This window comes from Crocuta crocuta, unplaced genomic scaffold (genome assembly GCF_008692635.1).
Source record: "Crocuta crocuta isolate KB4526 unplaced genomic scaffold, BGI_CrCroc_1.0 scaffold25, whole genome shotgun sequence".
Classification (NCBI taxonomy): domain Eukaryota; kingdom Metazoa; phylum Chordata; class Mammalia; order Carnivora; family Hyaenidae; genus Crocuta; species Crocuta crocuta.
In genome coordinates this window covers 683,053-704,848 of record NW_027532015.1, presented here as the reverse complement: position 1 = coordinate 704,848, position 21,796 = coordinate 683,053, and the positions used below count along the sequence as shown (strand labels likewise).

The following is a 21,796-nucleotide window of genomic DNA, read 5'->3' as shown; positions in this document are numbered from 1 at the left end:
TACTTATTCATTGTCTCTTTTTAAAAATTTTTTTCTTGAAAGCTGGGACAGTATTTGGTACTTTCAACTTTATGTTCTCAAATAAAATAGAAAATGAAAGTACTCCTTCTCTTCCATGGTTAAAAGCAATAGGTTAATTTTTTTCTAAAAGTTTATTCAATTTTGAAAGAGAAAGAGAGAGTATGTGAGCAAGGGGGGGTCAGACAGAGAAAGAGGGACACAGAATCCTAAGCAGGCTCCAGGCTCTGAGATGTGAGCATAGAGCCTGGTGCAGGGCTTAAACTCACAACCAGCAAGACCATGACCTGAGCCAAAGTCGGACACTTAACCCTCTGAGCCACCTAGGGGCCCCTAAAAGCACCAGGTTATATACTATTGTATCAGATTTGTCTAGCAAATAAATATACTTTTCGTTTTATTTATACACTCACCTTTTAGAAAGAGATAACTCAGGCTTTCTTTGAATGCCTCAAACATGGAGTGCATGAACATTTTAGTAAAGCCAGAAAGGAGTATTTCACAGTCGTTGTCCAGGAGACTATTTCTATAAATGTAGTACATGAGTAACTAACTTCAAGATTTCCACTAAGAAGAAGAAAAGTTAATGGATGTTAAGAAAGCTTTTGGTTGATACAGAGCCAAGATTGACAAGTTGTTTGTTTGTTTTTGTAAACAGACTGTAGTAAGCGTTTGCAGCTTGTGGGCCACACCATTTTTGTCATAATGACTCCAGTTTGCTATTGTGGCACAAAGGCATCCATAGATGATATTTAAACAAATGGGGATGGCTCTGCTTCAATAAAACTTTGTGTATAGACATTACAATTCAAATCGCATTTAATTGTCTTATGTCCCAAAATATTATTCTTCTTTTGACTTTTCTCAACCATTTAAAGTGTTTAGACCATCCTTAGCTTGCAGGACATACATAACCCGTGGCAGGCTGGACTTGATCACCAGTGATCCTTTCCCAACCCTTGAAGTAGCTTAAGTACAACCACATCACTGAAGAGCTAGTTCTTTGGAACACCAGTCTGCAAACAATGTGTAAATCCAGTGACTACAACTCTAAAGGTTTTATAAATAAGGACAATAATCAGAACTCTTTTATAGAAGAGAATTTCTGGTTTTCCTTTTTCTTTGTGGTTCAGCTTTAGAAGTAAAAGAGATGCAACATTAAGATTAAATAATACCAGATGTAACTAATTTTTTAAATTAAAAAAAACCTTTCCATGTTTCCCATTTAAAGTATTAAGTTCTTTCTGATCAGTAAGCATTTGGGGGGAACTTCTAATGTGTCAGGTGTTGGGGATATAATGATGCATAGAACTCAGTTTCAGTAAAAGACATGGTTAAATCAATAGCCATTTGAGTGCAGTGTGCAAAATACTATGAAAGAAAAATACAGGTAAGGTGCTACAAAAGCAAATCTAGCTGGGTGAGAAAAGACATTCTTTTTTTTTTTTTTTTTTAATATTTTTATTTATTTCTAGGAGAGAGACAGCATGAGCAGGGGAGGGTCAGAGAGAGAGGGAGACATAGACTCAGAAACAGGCTCCAGGCTCTGAGCTGGCAGTCAGCACAGAGCCCGACGCGGGGCTCGAACCCACAAACCGCGAAATCATGACCTAAGCGAAAGTCGGACGCTTAAGCGACTAAGCCACCCAGGCGCCCCGAGAAAAGACATTCTAAGGGAGTGATGAATCATCCACTTTCTAGAAAAATCTTCCCTTTTCTTTTGTGAAAATATATTACTTTTACAAGAATTTTACTGGCTTGGATCAATGTTTATCCAAGTTGAAATACTTACCGGTACACTAATCAAGCATTAATCAGAGGGCTACTAAAACCTAGTATTTCTTTTCAAGATGAAAATGCAATCTATTTATTATTCAGTGAGACTTAGCTCTAGAAAAATAATAGATATGGCTGAGAATTTTTTAAAAAGATAAAATTGGTAAGATTGGGGAAAAAGCATCTTGTACTAACGACTAAGTTGAATTTGAGGATGGGAGAGAGATATTGGACATTGGGCCAAGAGAACCAAAAATAATAAAAACAAAAAGATTTGAAGTCCAAACGAATTAAAGTTGAAAGGAACACAACTTCAATCTCATCCACTTACCTAAAACAGCGACTGAGCACTTATGTGTCAGGCACCATGCTTGCATGTGTTAAAACTGTCTGAGGATCTAGTAAATGTAATACTCTACAATAACACAGTGTGCCCAGTATTATACTATGGGGAAATACGGAGTTAATGGGGGCCCCAAATGCAGGGCACCTGGCCCAGATTTAATGGAAAAGTGGTTTGAGATCTTTCTGGAAAAGTGTCCTATAAGCTGAGACCTGAAGGAGGGGAGATTGGATGGGGTATTTCTGAGTGAGGAGATGGTATGTGTGAAACGTAGAGGCAACAGAGAACATGATACTTCTGAAGAACTGAAGGTGGTTCAGTGTGGCTTGAGAATAAATTATGGCCGGATGAGGTGGGGTCAGCAAGAAGACACTGACAACAGCATGTACCAGGCTTGCCTGCTTCTACTTGGCCAATACTTTGAAAATAATGGGAAACCCATAGAAAGGCTTCAACAGGGGAGAGATATGATCAGAGGCATGTTTTGCAAAGATCACTTTGGCAGCCTTGTAAAGAAGGGTTTAAAAGAAGCCTGGATGCAGGGGGCTACACTGGAGACTAAGGCAGTAGCATAGGAGAGGGAGAATGGAGACCGGGCCTTCGTCAGCAAGTCCTCAGCTTTGTTTTCAGGGAACCTGGATTCTCACACTGGACTTTCTCCTCCCTCCTCAAATGATAAGAGCTCACACGTATATACATATACGTACAATGGTCAGATCTTTGAGATCTGGGTCTAGAAACACAGATAACTTCAAAAGTGTCTAGTTATTCCTTTTTCAAGAAAAATGCCTCGAAGAACTCTTCTTATTGTGAGGAAGAGAAAGAAGCACTAATGGTTTTTCTATCTAATATTTAAGCTCAGAGCTATTTTGAAAGAAAAACTGGCAGGGATGGTTTTTCTCTTTCTGTGCCTGGTGTTTCTTTGAGGTAATCTAGAGATCTTGGGGCCGTAAAGAGACTAATGTGGACGCAGGAAGCCATTCTCTGTTGTGATGTCCCTCAACACAGTTTCCTCTGGTTATTGTTTTGGGGGAGAACTCTTTCCAAACAAATGTAAATCACCGGATGTTAACTATCTGTAAATGTCACCAATGCAGTCAAGTGTCTGTGGTAAACCCACATTATTCACAGCAGCAAAGCCAGTCTTAACATCTTCCCTTCTCTTCCCTCTCACTTTGGTTCATAACAACACATTTCAGTCCCGTGAAAAGTCAGTGAATTTGGAGATAGAAAAGAAAGGGTCCCAATCCCAGCTTTGCTAGGCATTTGAAGTCACATGACTCTTTGGGATATAGAATTGCTATAATTTCTCAAAACGAAGGAACAGGACTAAGTTATCTTAAATTATTCTAGCTAAAAATTATGGTTTCGTGAGTCAGATAGAACATCAGTTTCCCAGACTGGAAAATACGGTGAAATGACTGCAGATACAGGATATTAGAGTGATGATTAAGAAAGGAAAAAAAAAAAACCCAACAACAAATTTATCAAATAGCCAGAGCTCCTGCTTCCTAGACAGTGAGGTTTTCTTTCCTGAGGCTGAGGCGCCAGGAGCCTGGAGAGGTGGCGGACCATGTTTGCTTCAGATCTCCTTCCCTAGGGCCAGTCTACTACTTATTCCAGGAAGAGACCCCCATCAAGGTTTGATGTTTAGCTTCTGGCAGCACTTTGATCTTTCTTCCCTACATGGGTTCACAGAGGATCTTGCCTCTTTTTTTGGGGGGGTGGGGGGCTTGAGTAGCATCAATGGTCTGAATGGGCTTCTAGTTTATTTGTATTTCAACCACAATCTTCAAAAACCAATTGCTCATCAGTCTGACAGACCTGCTCAGGGTAACAGTGATCTTCCTCTGAGCTTCCACATTTATTATTCTAAGGTTCCCCCAACTTGAATTAAAAATATCATAACTTTAAAAATGAGCAGACCTTCTAAAACTGTTGAATCCTGAAATGAAATGTGTCCAGTTACTCTTAGAAGTATGAAGTCCTGGTGCAGGAGTAGGGGGACACAAATGGCTTCTCCAAAGGTGAATGGAAGTAAGTTTAATAAAGATGGTAAGGACCAACGAGGTGGCAAAGGACTCATGAACTAGCCTCACCAGGAAGCGGCTGGTACCTGTAGGGCTACAATTGAGGGACCACTTACAAAATGTGGGTCTAAGTGGAGGAATGTAGCCTCCAACAACCCATGGTCTACGGGGAGTAAATATTCAGAGCTCCCTTTCCTCTAGTCTTCTGTCCTTTTAATTTCCTACTAGTGCCTCCCCCTGGCTTGGCCAGAGGCCACATGGCATGGATGGATCTGGAGGTCAGCCTCGAGGGAATAAGAAGCAATGTGGAAAAAAGCAGACAGCACATCCAGAGGGGGCAATTGGAGAATATCCAGCAGAGAGGAGCATCTGAGTTTGCAGCCTGTGGGATCAGATCTGTCCTGACAGCATGTCAAAACTCAGGTGTACTAGAAGGTCATAGAAGGATTGAGGCAAAATGAAAGAAAGAAGCTGAAAGCCTGAAGGCCAAAGAATAAGATGGGGAAGCCTAAGGAGGGAACCAGAGCTGAAGCTGGAGATCAACTCGAATGACCAAAGGACAAGGGGGTTGGGGGAAGATGCAAGGGCAGGCCCTGTTATACAAGGATGGGTCAACGGCCTCTGTCTCACAGTCTTTTATAAAGTGATTTTGATACTAAGTAGGATGCACGGTTCTGGACAGGCTCCTCCTATGCAGAGCATGATCCTATAAAACTCCAGGTCATTTGTAAAGCAATAGCAAGAGTAAATTTTCACAGTCCACATAATAGGACATACAAAAAATTTTAACTTTCTAATCTTTCCTCTATTTTGATGTCCAATTCCACAGAATATGTACAATGTAACAAACAATCACTGCATTTACCCAGAAATTACTAAGATTTAAAATCCTGCCAATTCAGGATTTGCTCTACTTTTCTTTATTCTCAGAGTAGTACTTAAGTTTCTGAGAGTGTATGTAACAATGTGCAGTCTGGGAGGCTGCTTTTCGGTCCTTGGGAGATGCTCTGTGCCAGGCTGTCACCTGCTCATTTCTGGATATAATCTGGCCTTGGTAGACTGGTGGGCCCTTCCTACTCTTTACCCTTGACAGCATTTAGGGTTTTACCAAGCAGGACATGGGGGGCTTTTTTATCCTCTGTGTTTATCTACTTCTTCCAACACCATTGCAGAGAGTGTTTCTCCATGGTTTGCTGTAGCAATCAGATAAGAAAAGAAGCCAAGTTAGCTTCTAGTATTCAGTCCGCCATCTTTAATAGGACAGGGTTCTATTACCCATTCCTTCAACTCTACCATAAACTCTCACCAACTTATGGGCAGAAAGTTGCCTCTCCATCTTGAATAATCTCTTATCCCCATCTCAGAGGCTCTTTCCTGTCTGGGGGGATGGATAGAGTGATGAAGGGGACATGAGAATTCACTCAGTAAATATTTTTGCCAAATCTTTCATTCCAACTTCCAGACTTCATTGTTTTTTAAGAGGCCGGAATTGGACACTGTTGATTTGCATTTCTTCCACTGTGAACTTCTCCCTCTTCTTGTGGACCTCACATATTCCGATTCCCAGGTTAAGATGGTCAGCAAGTTGGTTACATGGAATGTGTCTATGGGGGGGTACATGCAGGACATATGACAAAGTGAAGGAGATAAAATTTGTTCTTAAATCTTTAATATTTTATCTGTAAATGTTCCTATCTCAGGATACTGTGCTTCTTTAAAATTTTTCTACAGCTTTCCTCCAAAATTTACTTTCATAAAATTATTTTATAAACACAACCTTAGAGTAAGGTATAAATGGCTCACAGCATTTAATACATTACTCTTTCTACATGTGTTTTGGTTAAAACAAGAATATTCTGAAATATAGGAATGATTTTCTATAAAATATTCAGCATCAATAAGTGGGACAGGTGATGGCATTGTAGAGTTAAAAGAAAAGTTGCCTTCTCTCTTATCATTTAAATCATTGAATGTCCATTTGCTTAATATTTAGTAATGTATTTTTTGAGTTCAGAACAGATTGTAGTAGTAACTTTAAAGGGAAGATTTACTTTTGTCTTACATTTTTCTTCATCAAATCATTGATAGGAGAATATAAGAATCCTGGACATCAATCCAAATTTTCTAAGTTGAAGGGATTAAAAGTACATATACTGGGGCACCTGGGTGGCTCAGTTGATTAAAGGTCTAACTTTGGCTCAGGTCGTGATCTCACAGTTTGTGGGTTTGAGCCCTGCATCAGGCTCTGTGTTGAGAGCTCAGAGCCCAGAGCCTGCTTCAGTTCTATGTCTCCCTCTCTGTCTGCCCCTCCCCTGCTTGTGCTCTCTTGCAGTCTCTCAAAAAAATGAATAAACACCAAAAACTTTTTTTAAAAAGTATATATATTTTTAGAAAGAATATATAAAATACATTTTTAAAATTACAAAATTATAAATAATTGTATATAATATTTAAAACTATATATGTACATATATACAAGTACATATATACATACTTATATATACATATACATATGTATACTTACATATAATTGTTTATATATTTACTTATGTGCTTTTAAATATTATATACAGGTGTATGTATACATATACTTTTAGTATAAAAATTATACAGGTGTATATGATGTATATTAAACATATATGCATACATATATTATATATAATATATACATATGATATGGATATTATACATAGTATGTATTAAAAGTATATATATGTATGTATTTCCCAATACAAGTTATTGAAAGCTAGAAGACTTAAGGATATTAAAGCAAACATGACCTCTTAAATAGTTCCTCAAACAAGAGACTCCAGACCAGACATTGACAAAGCTGTTCTGTGAAGAGCCAAACAGTAAACAGTTTAGGCTTTGTGGTCTATATAGACTTTGTCGCAACCATTCAACTTGGCCGTTGCAACACAAAAGCAGCCATTGATGATGCATATGTGATGAGCATTTCTATGTTCCAATAAAACTTTATTTATGGACACTGAAATTTAAGTTCCATATATATTGTTCATATATTTTTCACATGTCACAAAATATTTTAAAAATTTTCCAGCCTTTTAAAGATGTAAACATCGTTTTTAGTTTGAGAGATGTAAAAATCAGAGGGATAAGCCGTATGTGGCTCACAGCCAGTGGTTTGCAGATTTCGCATCTTGACATAACCCCTTAGGATTACCCAGGCAGGATGGCCAGGTCTTGGGTTGGGTATGAGTTGGGGTGACTTCGGAAAACAAAGCCGTCACACCAAGAGGTCAAAGGGCAATAAGGACTCTCTATTAGCTCTTTACACTAAAGAAAACAGAGTGAATCTGGATTTCTGCCTTTCTCTTGATCTTGAAAATTCCTTCCATCTGATTTCCCTCCATTCAGTGTATTTTAGTTTAGGATGCCAGTTTTCTTTCTCTACTCTAGGTCCTGTTGATGAAAAAAGGAGAGAGGAATACCAATAGTTTTATATGCATTTATTTTCCTTCTATGACGTGCTAGCATCGATAATGGTGGTAACAACATTTACAGAAAACCATCAGTTCTTAACAAAAAGAAAGTGATTATCAAGATCAAAAGAGCTATCTTTCAATTCTATATTTGTTATTAACTACCTGAGTGATGTCAGTTTACCTATTTGTAAAAGATTTGTTCTAATTGTATGAATGAACGACAGTTCTTAAAAATATCACTTCATTGAAAAGCCTTAAGGTAGGAAATAAGTTTCACCAAATATGTTGGAAAGTTATGGAAAGATATGTTAAAGTAGGGAAAAAGCAGATTAAAAGAATAAATTCATGTTTGTATTTTTGTATTCACTAAGATTTTTTAGTAAAATGTTCAGGATAAATTTAGCTACAGTATTTTTTATGTTTATTTTTCTGGGAGCATTCATAATTTAACTAGTTAAAGGACCTCTGATTTACATCCATTTCCTTGAAAGGAAAGATAAGAAACACATTTAAAAAAAAAAAAAACACCAAGAAACCAAAACCTGTGAATTAAGACCTTGAACCTGCAGATGGTGCTATGATCCCATTATGAAATTCAGTTATGCTTTCTAGTTTAAATTCATAGGAAAAAATGTAGTCTTTTGATTTAGTTTATCATTATCCAGAAATAACAAAATTGAATTATTTCTCCTTACTTTTGTGTTTTATCATCATAATGGGAGAAACTGTTTTTACCACTGGAAAAATCTAATGTAGTTAGTTACTCTTTGTGAATGCTAAGTGCTTCCTTAGACCAAATAATAATCAACTTTTATGTGTTTCTTCATCTAAATTTTTCTGCTTATCATTCAGCATTAGTTTTTCTGTGACTTTCAATCAACTTACTTTGCTATTTCTGTTCTTAAATAAAGTTGCTTCACTGAGAATTGAGTGACGAAGAGCTAGAGCTAAAAAATTCCACACGAGAGCCATTTCAACCTCTAGTTTGTAATAATCAGGTAAAAAAAGATTTCCTGGAATTAAGCCACAGGAACTCTGGCTTAAGTCAGAGCTGTCAACTGGGAAACAAATTTCCAGACATTTTGAAATTTAATTCATTTAATTTTTCTTGTAACTGGATTAGAAAATATGATTAAGCATAGCAGGATATTCTCTTACTGGATCAGTCTGGCTTTGAATAAAGCCATAGATACCAAAATTTAAAGTAGAAGAAAGAAGGGCACTTTAAAGTCTTTCTCCCTTGAGGAACTTATGAACAAAATGTAAAAGAATACACACACTGGAAATTTTTTTTTAATTATGGGAAAGATGGTATTTTATTTTGTTGTCCATAAGATGTTCATTGTTATTCATGTGGCTGAATTTTTACCTGAAACTCTGATTGAATGTGTTAGTCTAATTTGAATTAAAACCCCGCAAACAGGAATGAAGAATTTATTAAAGTACTCCACAAATGCTTTCCATCTAGCTCTTTGAAACCTGTCAATTGACTAAGTTGGAAATGTTCAAAAAGCTGGTGTGACTGTACATTCAGGGATGAAGGGTAGAAACAAAATAATTCTATATAGTGCAAAGACTTATTATACAAATGATGAAAATTTCTTTCTTTATGAAAGAAGGAGAATTGAGATATATATACTGTCTAATAGCTTATATTTTGGATCATTTGAGATTATGTATATGAAAGTGCATTGAGAATTATTATATTTTGTACAAACATAAAATAGCAGTACCACTGCTACTTTATACGACAGTGTGTGTATACTAGCTTAGAGTCTTTTGGAAACTTTTATCTTGGGATTGGTTTCAACACAAAGGAAATGTAATAATAGAAAAATGGAAAATTATTTCTAGATGCTTTTAAAATTATGATAGATCTCAAGAAAGACTAAATCAAGATCTATGTGAATAGCATAAAAAATTTTAAAGGCTTTAGAACTGATATTTTGTAATAAAGGGGAATTATGGATTTGGAGGCATAATGAACATAAATGTTTGTTTTTTTTCTGCATCTGTTTCTACACATAAAACTCTTATTTTCTGAAGGAACCTCAGTGGCCCTGGCTATAATACTAATCATTTTCTTATTTCTTTACTACTAATAAAAGATTAAAACATATCATATTAAGCTTGGTATCTTTTTTTGTTGTTCATTTAAATAAAAGTAAATTTCCTCTTTATATCTTACATCTTGAAGTTACTCACTATATATTTATATAAATCAGACATAATGACAATTTAATAAGAACTCAAGCCCTTTTCATCCTGTGGGAGTACTACTGTGACGTCTTTCAGAGAGCTTTGTGATTGCTCAGCCCTAAGTGTAAGCCCTATAAAATGATGGGCTTTGAAATGCTGGTCAGGGTGGAGTGAAAAGCAGTTGCCGGCAATAATAGCCAACCAGTACCAAGTTCTGGTTCAGCTCTGAAAACAGAGAACTGGTGGAGACTTGCTCAGTCTCAGAGGACTTCAGGACCTAAGACAGCTCCAACAATCTCCTTCAATATAGAAAGCTCCCAAGGAACACTACTTGGTAAGGTGAGTGAAAACTTTACCTTTCTTTTTCTTCTTTTGTCCTCTCCTCCTGCTTTCAAACTTTTCTCAGGGTATATTGAATAAATATTTCTTGCCCTTGAAAAGAATGTAACAGTGTTTCTCCTTTATAAAAATGAAAGACAAGTTTCTCAAGTCACCTGGTAAGTGTGAAATGCTCCAGCTTCTTATATATCAGTGGATTTTTTTTAAAAATTCTTTTGGTTGGAAGGTATTTTGCCTGGCTTACTCTATGATTTTAGTCAATACTTTCTTTTTAAAATGCATTAAGGTATTTTTTTACTTTATATAAATTTTTGCCTGAAGGATTCAGTGGGTGTATTTGTTTTAGAAGTTTCAACTTCTTTTTTTAGTGTTGTTCTTTCTATTTCATATGTTAGTTATGTGAATCAAGGAAGTATTTATTTTCCTATAGTATTTAAGTCTATAAATTTCTGTGATTTTTATAGACAGCAAGAAAAACAAACCTCAAATTCCTAAATTTCTATCTACAAACTTTAGAAATGAAATGTGTAAGTAGATTAGATATATAAAATCATAAACTTTAATTTTAATATCTTTTTCCTTTTATGGAAAAATTATTTCAATGGTAATACATAGTTTAATAATTTTTGGTATTAATTTTCACCATTAAATTAAGTTGTTCAATCCTAGGCATAAGGAAATAAATTTCTAATAATATCTACAATTAAAAGAGGAAAAAGAAATGCATGTATAATTTTTACACTGATGTATATATACATGTATATACCTACATGTACAGACACAGGAATTATTAAATAGATGATACTCCAATGTTATGTTAATTAGACACTACAAAGTATGACTTTCACAGTCATATACACAGCCCCACTATGTGCCTGGTAAGTGATGGGCAGCAGTTGAAAAGAATACCAATTTTTATTCAAATACCTGCTACCAAAAAAAAAAAGTCTTGTAAAAAGTTATTATTATATTGCAGTTTAACTCTTTCTACCAGATAAAAATTACTTTTTCCAAACTCTGAAGGAGCCTTCACAAATTACTGCTAGACACTCAGAATTACTTTGATTGTGATATCTTTGGTTGGAAAAACTGATGTGATTCTCCCCCTTTCAAGGTACAAAGATGGAAACCAGAAGTAAGTCCCAGGTCCTTGTGCTGCTCACAATTGTCTGCATGCTCTTCTCACAAACGCTGGCATGGCCTCTTTTCGGAGCACCCTCTTCTCTGAGGTAAGTATTCTTTCAATGCAGACAGTTGAGCATTCCTTCTTCATCTATTTGGGAATTTCCTATACATTATTTAGGATAACCCAATTCTTTAAGTTATGTATTATTTATTTAAATCCTTCTGTTGGTGTGTTAAGCAAGTTTTTTCAACATGACTGTTCTGCCTCCTGGAATCCACTCTTAAGGCATGAAGACAGTCTCAATGGCTAGTTTTAAGCACAGGGTGGATCATACTTCCAAACAAGGAGGAAGAAGGATTTAACTTTCTTTCAATTCAAAGCTGGTTGTAGATAAGTAATAAGCTTTCATCCATTGTCATCTCAGTTCAGTTCAGTTTCTGATGGAGAAAATACATGTTAAGTTGCCTGCCTCCTTAAAGTTCCTTTTCGAGATCAATCAGTAAATAATCTTGAGGTTAGTAGTTAACTAGTGAAACATATTGCTGTGAACAGTCATGCTGGCAGATCTACCTACCTAGCCAGATTCAATTTGCCAATAGTATAAATTGTGGAATAACTGATCTACTGGTGAGTGAATTTTAATGTACCTTGTTTCAACCACAAATCCTTAGTCTTACTGTTCTCTATGTTGTATTTCATATTTCAAATTCATAAATCATAACATAACTCTTGTTTAGAGCTTTATCTGAAATTTTTGTTAAAATTCCTGATAAAGTTTATCTGAAAATTTATGTTAAAAAGGTAAACAGTCAATGAAACTATATCAGTTTGATTTTTTCCTCCCACTTTATAGTCTCCACTCTATCTATGAGCAAAATCATCATTTCTTTGCTCATTTTCCCACTTGTTATTCTTTTTTCAAGGTAGACTTACACTCAATAGAATGAATAATCTCCTAGCTATAGTGTTTATGAAAACTGCTTAAGCCAGATCTTATGTTGCCTTGATAACTAAATAGAATGATTCTATCTGAATGGTTATATTACATATCACAATAGACAATCTCAGGAATGCTGAAGTTTGCATTGGTTGCTAGGGTTCATGCAAAGAAGACTGCTTGTTACTTCCACCAACTACTAGCTACGTCACCCAAAGATACACAAGAGCCCAGGATCTGACACACTCCTTGGAGGTTTACTCTAACAGTGAAAACACACATACTTATAATTTTAACAGTGTGATGCTGTTAAAAATGTGCATGCACTCAAAAATATAGTCGTATTCCATGTATAGGGATGATTATTCTAAGTCTTTCAGTAAAACATTGTACATCCCTCACTAAAATTGTATTAATACATAATATTAGAAATAAGAAGACTTCAAAAGATTTCTTGAATTTGAAATTTCTTGAATTACTGTTGAAGGATGAAGAGATTCTTTGTACTTGATTAATATTGAGAAATTTATCACACTGAGGTGAATCTTTGAAATAAAGCTTAGAGACCTAGAGAAAGAAAAGCAGTTAATATTGACCTCTTGAGAAATGATACTAAATGCCATTAAATACATAAATTGCTCCCAGTTTTCCTATTGAATATTTGAAATTTATTGAAGTTTCTATTTTGTACAACATTGTACAAGCTTAGAGACCTAGAGAAAGAAAAGCAGTTAATATTGACCTCTTGACAAATGATACTAAATGCCATTAAACACATGAATTGCTCCCAGTTTTCCTATTGAATATTTGATATTTATTGAAGTTTCTATTTTGTACAACATTTTTCTACTTGTGTGTGTGCAAAGTGAAGATATTACTAATGATGTGCACTTTATGTAATGCACTGACAGGATTGGGCTAAGTAACTCTTACGCTTGTCACATACATCTTATAAAAGTTATATGGCATCTATTTTATGGGATAATAAAAAATTTCACTATTTCTACTCTAAACCACAGAAGCCAGGAAGTCTAACTATGCTATCCATATATTGTGAATGGGTAATACTTCTCAAGATTATTGAGTATCTTATTGCCAATGATGATAAAACCATGAGCACTATCTTCTGTGAAAAGAAAATATTATACTTCTGCTATATTTTTCCCTATAGGTTAGATGACAGAATACCACTTGAAGGAGCAAATGAACCTGAACAAGTTTCTTTAAAAGTAGACACTGACATCTTGCAAAGTGCATTAGCTGAAAATGACACACCTTATTATGATGCGTCCAGGTGAGTTTGTTTTTATTGAGTTTTAGTTTAGAAAATATATTTTTGAAAAAATATGGCTAATCAAATGCCACAAGTGGCCAATCAACTGCCACTCGTAAATGTGTTACTTTTTCTGTCACCGTGAAGCTATTTTTATAGCACACTACAGGTTTCCAGGTGCTGTGGCTTCATGCAGCCTGATTTATTGCAGCTCTAGCAGCTGTACATGATTTTCATATAGAGAGGTTGTAACAAGCCAGGATCAATAAACCATTCACTTACACAGAACCATTTGTCTAGAGCAGCATTCAGATATAGACAGAGTAGCTCTATACTGAAGACAAAATATAAAAGTTTATGATTTGGATGGGAAAGTTGGTTGATAGTCCCTAATGGCTTCTCAATCTTAAGAGATTGTTTTGTTTCCAAATGTTTTGGCAGAAGAAATAGCAAAAAGTATGATAAGGTTTTTGCTAAAAATCAAGGTAGTTTCCTCTTGTATATATCTTTCTTCAGGGTAGAAGAAACAAAGCACCATAAATAAATAAACAGAAGCTAACTTAAATATATTATCTTTTCCCATCAATATTTATTGAAGAAGAATTAATTTTATAGACTCTGCCAGGAAGCATTACTTAATATACTTCTAAAACTTTAACTTATTTAATTTTTCAAAGTTTGAGCTAGAATATAGAGTATATCTTAATATAAGTGACTAGAAAATATCTTATTAGGTTGTCAGGAAGCTTTCTTTTGGAAGTTTGCATGAGAAGCTTTCAAATAAGCTGATAAGTTTCTTTCTTGTTTAATGAGGCAAAATAATATTTTGGAAAACCATTTACAAAATAATGGCTATTCTTCTTCCTTGTTTTAGAAATGCCAGACATGCTGATGGAGTTTTCACCAGTGACTTTAGTAGACTCTTGGGTCAACTTTCTGCCAAAAAATACCTTGAATCCCTTATTGGAAAACGGGTTGGGTAAAGAGAATTTATTATTTTTATCAAACACCTTACAATTTTTTAATCTGCAAGTTATTTTTTCACTGTTAGCAATTTATTTATTTGGCTCAAAATTGATAGCTCTGATGATGTACAGTTTAGTTGAAAAATAATTTATGTTATTTTTAATGTTTATTTATTTATTTTGAGAGAGAGTGTGAATGGGTGAGCATGAGTAGGGGAGGGGCAGAGAGAGGAGAGAGAGAATCCTAAGCTGACTCAGTGCTGTCAATGCAGAGTCCAACATGGGGCTCAATCTCATAAACCATGAGACCATGATCTGAGCTGAAATGAAGAGTTGGACGCTTAATGACTGAGCCACCCAGGCACCTCCAAAATAATTTATATTCTTAAATAAAATATACCATGCCCATGGATTAAGGAAATAGGTTTTTAGTGATACCCTACTTATTGGTAACAGACACACTTATTTTTCTTACATGGAAATCATTTATAAAGCTGCAATCAAATTGAACTAGACACAGTAAAAAAATAAGACATAACATAAACATAAAGCAAGTTTTAATGTTTACTATAGTATTTGTTTTTTAATTCCTGATCAAACCAAGCACTGGAAATTTCTTTCTTTAAATGGCCAATTGTCGATGGCACTATTCAAGGTGGCAAAGTTTCTAAAGAATTTACTTTTAAAGAAATTTTCCTCCCAATGACAGAACACAACTCCAAGCATCCCTCCATTTTTTATGTTAATTATTTGCTCCGTTTTTAGTGACATGTCTATGAAGGCTTCCAGTAAATGCCAAAATATGTTGGATTATTTCTTGCTCCTCTATCGTTGGGCTTAGATGTATTTTTCTTTTAGTCTTCTTTGTAATAGAAAAGAAGCTGGGCATTGGAATTCTTTTTTATCTGATTCCAAGGAATTTGGAATTTAAGCACATTTATCATTTCTTGTTAAAATCCTTTGATTTGCTTTCCCTTGCATTCCTTAGCAACAGCATCACAGAAGACCAGGGGCCAATCAAACGCCACTCGGATGCAGTCTTCACTGACAACTATACCCGCCTTCGAAAACAAATGGCTGTAAAGAAGTACCTGAACTCCATTCTGAATGGGAAGAGAAGGTAAAGAAACAGAGAATGTGTTAAAATGAGAAATTATAAATGAGTTCAAAAATAGAAGCTAAATATGAAGACATTTCTCTATCTATCTCACTATCTATACTCTATGAGACAGTAATTCTCAACCTTGGCTGATATTTGACTACCCTGAAGAATTTTTCAAATACTGATGTGTGGGCCTTACCCAAAACCAATTGTCAGGTAACTAGGCCTCTAGCGGTATGGCTCTAGGCATTGGTGGGTTTTGTTTTTTGCTTTTGTTTTGTTTTGTTTTTTTAGGAGCTCTCCACTTGATTCCACTGTGTGTCCAGGTTTAAAAGTAATGACTGTAGGGACATCTGCTCTGAACCTGGGAACTCTATTAGAAGTTTTGGTTTTTCAAACATGTAAAGTGCAGTTAGCAATTTGATGCCATATGTAACTTCCTTCGTATATATACTCAATACCTTTATGTTACCAAATTTAGTCACAAGTTCTTTTGTATTCTAAGATTCTGTAAGACATATGTCTCTCTATGGAGTGCAAACATTGGATTACAGTAGGAAGGAAGAGCGTCTCTCTCTTTTTTTTTCCAATTATTTTTGGTTCGATGTTAGTATTAAGAGCAATCTTGTTTGGGTAAGATCAGACAAGATGAATGCCTTTGCCCAGCAGTATTATAATTCTATAAAAATAATTTGAAATACCTTAAGATTCAGGAAAAATTCTATGTAATTACTAACCTCAAAGATAATTGTCTAGCCCTCAGTGAAGTTTTCAGAGCACAGAGAACAGCATAAGTCACACGTCATCATTTTTTTGGAAGCTTGCTCATCTAAGAGCTTTAACATATACAATGTTCTTTTTCTGATCTGCAGCAGTGAGGGAGAATCTCCTGACTTTCCTGAAGAGCTAGAAAAATAATAGAAAAGCCCTTGGAAGAAAGCTGTTGACAGCTTCCCAGTGGTGGGTATATTCAGTCCATTCTTATTTTATTCTTATAGCAAACATCTAATTACTGGAATAGGGAAGAATCACTTAGGAAAAAACATCTCAGAGTTCTCACAATGAGACCTCATGGAAAAGGACACTTCTATCTGAAGTGGACCCCAGCTCAGTAAACACTTAAAATGATTCATGCAGCACTCTGATAGAAAAAAAGAGAGCTCACAATGGGCAAACAGTGTGCCACCTGCATGGTACCCGTCGTTTACTCAGACTTATTCCTCTACTTCTGCCGAGATATCAAACAGAGGAATCTGACTCACCCTAATGGGGAAAACTGGCTTTCATTTTGAGACTCCAGCCACACTGCTTTTATTAATTTAAGGTTTAGCTCCACGATTGACTGTTAGCACGTCATTTAATTTAGGTACAGAAAAATACCACCAAATTACAGCATGGTTCATTATTATGAAAATACCAAGGCATTCTGGATCTGATTGTATTCCTTGAACCATACCAAGCTTCATACAGCAAGGTTAAATTTAACTTCTTGTACCTATTGAGTGAGACTAAGTGCTATGATCGAATCGTATTTATGATAAAATATTTTTTGATAACAGAAAACATATACAGACTTTTACCTTTGTTAAGTGATTAGCAAGCTAATCACTTGCTATTCCAGTTGCTTTTATGTACATATGCATACAAGACATAATTCTTTCCTGAGTTACATTAATGCTTACATTCACTCGTAAAAATATTTGGCAAGTGCCTAAAGCAATTTCTTGTCATCAGTGTGTCAGAGGTTGATAAACTTTTTCTCCCAAGGGCTACTGAGTGAATATACTTTGGCTTTGTGGGTTAACATGTAACCCTCAAGATAACATGTAAAATGAATGGGAGCCGCTGTCTCACAATAACATTTCTAAAACCTAAAAGTGGGCTAGACTACAACCTCTGAGCGGGTCAAGGAGACTAAATTAGACTCACACTCAGACCGAAGGCAACCATGGTCTTACTGAAGTTCCTGGAGCAGATAGCTCAGGTTTTTGTGAGGGCCATCAGGAGTGGGCAGTGTCTTCAAAGACATCTGCCCCTTGGTGGCTTTTGTCCACTGAGAGAGACATATGCTGAGGGTCCTGCACACGACCATTCTTTATCACGTCAGAGAAACAAGTCCCTTTGCTCAAAGAAGAAAAATCATATATAGCTTCTGACCCAAAGTTTACAAGAAGAAGAGAAATTTCATTTAATTAAGAAATACAGGGGCGCCTGGGTGGCTTAGTCGGTTAAGCGTCCGACTTTCGCTTAGGTCATGATCTCGNCCTCCCCTGCTCACGCTCTCTCTCTCTCTCTCTCCTAGAAATAAATAAAAAAAAACATAAAAAAATTAAAAAAAAAAAAAAAAGAAATACAACAGCACTAAACTATAAAGGAAGGTTAACCGCTCTGTCTTTTATAAGATTATTTATGAGATTCCATCCTCCCTTCTCTTTTCTGAATGGGTAACTTTGGACAAACTCTTTTAGCGGGAAATCCTGCATGTCAACCATTTGTGAAAACTACAAATGGGTAATTATAATGACTAATTAAAGTGCCTCTTCACATTTTAGTTCCCTTTCTGACAATCAGTCCTTTGGAAGATACCTTCCTGATATCCCAGACCATGATTCCCTGTCATGACAAGCTATTTGCAAGTGGTGGGGATATAGATGTTATCAAATAAGTGGACGAGTGAATGAAACTAAGATGCTATAGATAAAAATATTTTCATGCTTAAAACACCAATTCTTTCTTTTTCAGAACTCGTGAAGGAAAACGATAGATGAAGTAATTATATTTTGAGTTCTACATAAGTAATTTAAGAACACGACTTCAGTATCAAAACCAAATAAAATATATAGTGTCGTGAATGTTGTGGTTTACTTTATCCTGATGTAATAACTGTGATGTTTACACTGTAAATATTATTTGAGAGTTCTAAAATCTGTCTTTAATTCATGAAAGTCCTGTAATCTCATATGCTGTGTATCCTTTCTAACCAAAATATGTTTAGTGATAAGTAAATAGTAGGTCAATTCCTATTATGTGGAGCTTTGGAGGAGTGTAGTAATAGAACACAAATGATGTGGGTATTTATAGACCATACTTAACTATTCAGAAGCATGGAGCACATAATCAGTGTATCTAAATTTGAACATTAAGCAGCTAGAATGCTGTGTTAAATAAACTGCAAAAAGTCTACCAGAAAGCAAATTGAAAGATAAAAAGACATTCTTCAAAATAGACTTTCAGAAAATGGTATGTGTTTTTGCATTTTTAGGCAAGTTTATTTTGAACGAGATTTAAAATCTCTCAAGTTCAGATCTGTAATTGCCAAAGGCTCTTTTCCGATGTGGTATTTCAGTGAAAAAGAATGGCCTCTATTTCTGACACTGGACCTTTCCTTTTTGCTTGTGTTAAGTATGTGTCAAATGTAAACTGAATGGAACATTGGTTTTCGGTAATAAATTTTTGTCCCATAATTACTCAAGTAATGTTTTGGTCATCAGCTTCCTTCAGTGAAAGTATATTTGGAGACCTGACTATTTTTCCAACATGTAGGAAATTAATAGAGAAAATAAAGAACTTTGATTATCATTGCAGACACTTTCTATTGTTTTGATTCTGTTAAATGATGCAGCAGTAACCTCATTTTAGCTATCAAGTTCCAAGCACTAGATAGTTTTGATGTTTGAGGTAGGATTATGTTTAATTTTGTGTGAGTTCTAAAATAATGACTTAAATATGAGAGAAATTTCTTTCTCACATAAGGCCAGAAGTAAAATGTCAAAGATTAGTAGGGTAGTTGGCTCTGCTCCATGAAGCCCTCAGAAATCTAAACCTCTCCTCATGATCCAAAATTGCAGCTGGAGTTCCAGCCATCATATCTGCATTCTAAGTAGTCAGATGGAAGAGAAAGCATAGAAAAAAGGGTGGGCAATGAGCAAATGCAGGTTCTCTTTAATTGGTATTTCATGCTAACATCCCATTAGCTAGAACATACTTTTATGGTCAGAGTCATTGGAAAACAGGCTAGAAAATGTTTTGTTTTTTTCTGGATAGTCATGTGCCCTACTAAAAACTGGGATTCTAGTAATATAAAACAAGGAAAGAATAGACTTATGTGGGGTTTTTTTTTTTTAGTCTCAAGCTATGGATCTTAAATTCTTACCAAAAAGACTTACAGAAATGATAAAGAAAGCAAGAGTCAATAGACTCTAACCATTAATGAGGAATCATCATTCACAAGGCAAAATTTTGCCCAGGTTAGTTCACTACAATTAGAGCAAATGGCTATATGAGGAGAGACCAGTCTGGAACTACTGCTGATTGCAAAGGAAATTACACAAATTGAAGTGAATTGGACTAACTATATCTTTTGTTCACACCTGATTCCATAAATCATTAAATATGTGTTAAATGAATTTTCTATGCAAAACACTGCAGTGAAAACTGAAAACCTCTAGATGTTATTTGCACATAAGAAGCTTGTAAAAATCAAATGGGGATAGGGGCACCTGGGTGGTTCAGTCGGTTGAGTGTCTGACATAGGCTCAGGTCATGATCTCACGGTTCATGAGTTCAAGTCCGGTATCGGGCTCTCTGCTGTCAGCACAGATCCTGCTTCAGAACCTCTGTCCCCCTCTCTCTCCACCCCTCCCTCCTTCTTAAAAAGAAATAGATATTTAAAAAAAAAGATCAGGGGCGCCTGGGTGGCTCAGTCAGTCGAGCATCAGGTGGCTTAGGCCTAGATCATGATCTCAAGGTTCATGAGTTGGAGCCCCATGTCAGTCTCTGTGCTGACAGCTCAGAGCCTGGACCCAGCTTCAGATTCTATGTATCGCTCTCTCTCTGCTCCTCTCCAGTTCATGCTCTGTCTGTCTCTCTCTCTCTCTCAAAATAAATTTAAAAATTAAAAAAGATCAAATGGGTGCATAATTGCAGTGCAATACAAATATGAACTTAAAGAGCTGTAATTTTATCTTATTAATATAAGCCTTTTCTGTTCAGTCCCTATTCCTTCAAGAAGTATCTATTGAATGACTTTGATGTGCAATTTAGATATCTGAGGGATGAGTGTTTGGGGCAGGAACAAGCAAGGGGGAAATCCTGGCATACTTGGACATCAAGGGAGCCAGTGTGGCCAGAGCAAGTGAGCTGGAAGAGGCAGAATAGGAGATGAGGTCAGGGAGGTTATCTAGTCCTTGGTAACACAGGCCACCGTAAGGACTTAGCAGTGAAATGAGGAGACGTGATAGAGTTCCAGACAGCGGCGTGACATTATCTGAACTGCATTTCAACAGGATCATTCTGGCTGCTGTGTTGGCAAGAAGGTGAGGGGGTGCTGCAGGTGGGATGGGGAGAGGAGTGAGGAGGCTCTTGCTATAAATCAGCTGAATGAGGACGGTGGTGACCGGGTCCACACGGAGCAGGTGGTGAGAAGTAGTGTCTGCATATGTCTCAAAAGTAGAGTCAGATTTTTTGCTGATAGTTTGAAGTTATGGGAAAGTCCAGAATAATTCTAAGGTAAATCACCTGAGAAACTTGAAGAATAATGTGGCTGTTAACTAAGATGAAAAAGACTGTGGGGGGCAGGGGGAAGGTGACTCCAGGGGAGGATGGGTTTAGCCTTGGACAGGTTAAATACGTCAGGGGTTCTGAGAAGATTTGGGGTGCAGGTCAACAGTTGGAAGACTTCAGTGTAGAAAGGAGAGTTAAAAAAATTTTTGTTAACATTTTATTTATTTTTGAGAGACAGAGAGAGACAGAGCATGAATGGGGGAGGGGCAGAGAATGAGGGAGACACAGAATTTGAAGCAGGTTCCAGGCTCTGTCAGCACAGAGCCTGATGTGGGGCTCAAACCCACAAACTGTGAGATCATGACCTGAGCCAATGTCAGACGCTCAATGGACTGAGCAACCCAGGTGTCCCTAGAGATGAGATTTAAAGGTACAAGTTGTGAGACCACCAAGGGACTGAATGTAGCTAAAAAGGAACCTCAACATGTAACCCCTGGGTGTAGGAATTTACGTGGGCTGCCATAACAAGGTACCACCGACTGGGGGAAAAACAACAGAAATTTATTGTCTCCCAATTCTGGAGGCAAAAATCTGAATCTAAGGTGTCAAAGTGGTTGGTTCATTCTGAGCACTGTGAAACAGCATCTGATCTGTGTCTCTCCCTGGCTTCTGGTGGTTTGCTGGCAATCGTTGGTTTATAGAAGCATCACCTAGATCTCTGTCTTGCTCCTCACATAGTG

General features: G+C 36.2%; 1 protein-coding gene across 1 annotated transcript; it reads left to right on the top strand.

Moving 5' to 3' along the window:
- Positions 1–9,988: 9,988 nt before the first annotated feature.
- On the top strand, positions 9,989–19,138 carry VIP (vasoactive intestinal peptide). Its single transcript, XM_077776071.1, has 7 exons — positions 9,989–10,151; positions 11,266–11,380; positions 13,386–13,508; positions 14,362–14,466; positions 15,441–15,572; positions 16,427–16,514; positions 18,297–19,138. Exons 2-6 carry the CDS (start codon positions 11,274–11,276, stop codon positions 16,470–16,472), a joined length of 513 nt encoding a protein of 170 aa, XP_077632197.1. The 5' UTR covers positions 9,989–10,151; positions 11,266–11,273; the 3' UTR covers positions 16,473–16,514; positions 18,297–19,138.
- The last annotated feature ends 2,658 nt before the right edge of the window (positions 19,139–21,796 follow it).

Bases quoted from the DNA above. Each gene is read 5' to 3' on its own strand.
- VIP (XM_077776071.1), top strand. From the start codon at position 11,274: ATGGAAACCAGAAGTAAGTCCCAGGTCCTTGTGCTGCTCACAATTGTC. The intron at 11,381-13,385 runs GTAAGTATTCTT...TTTTCCCTATAG, and splicing joins GGAGCACCCTCTTCTCTGAG to GTTAGATGACAGAATACCAC. The intron at 15,573-16,426 runs GTAAAGAAACAG...TCTGATCTGCAG, and splicing joins ATTCTGAATGGGAAGAGAAG to CAGTGAGGGAGAATCTCCTG.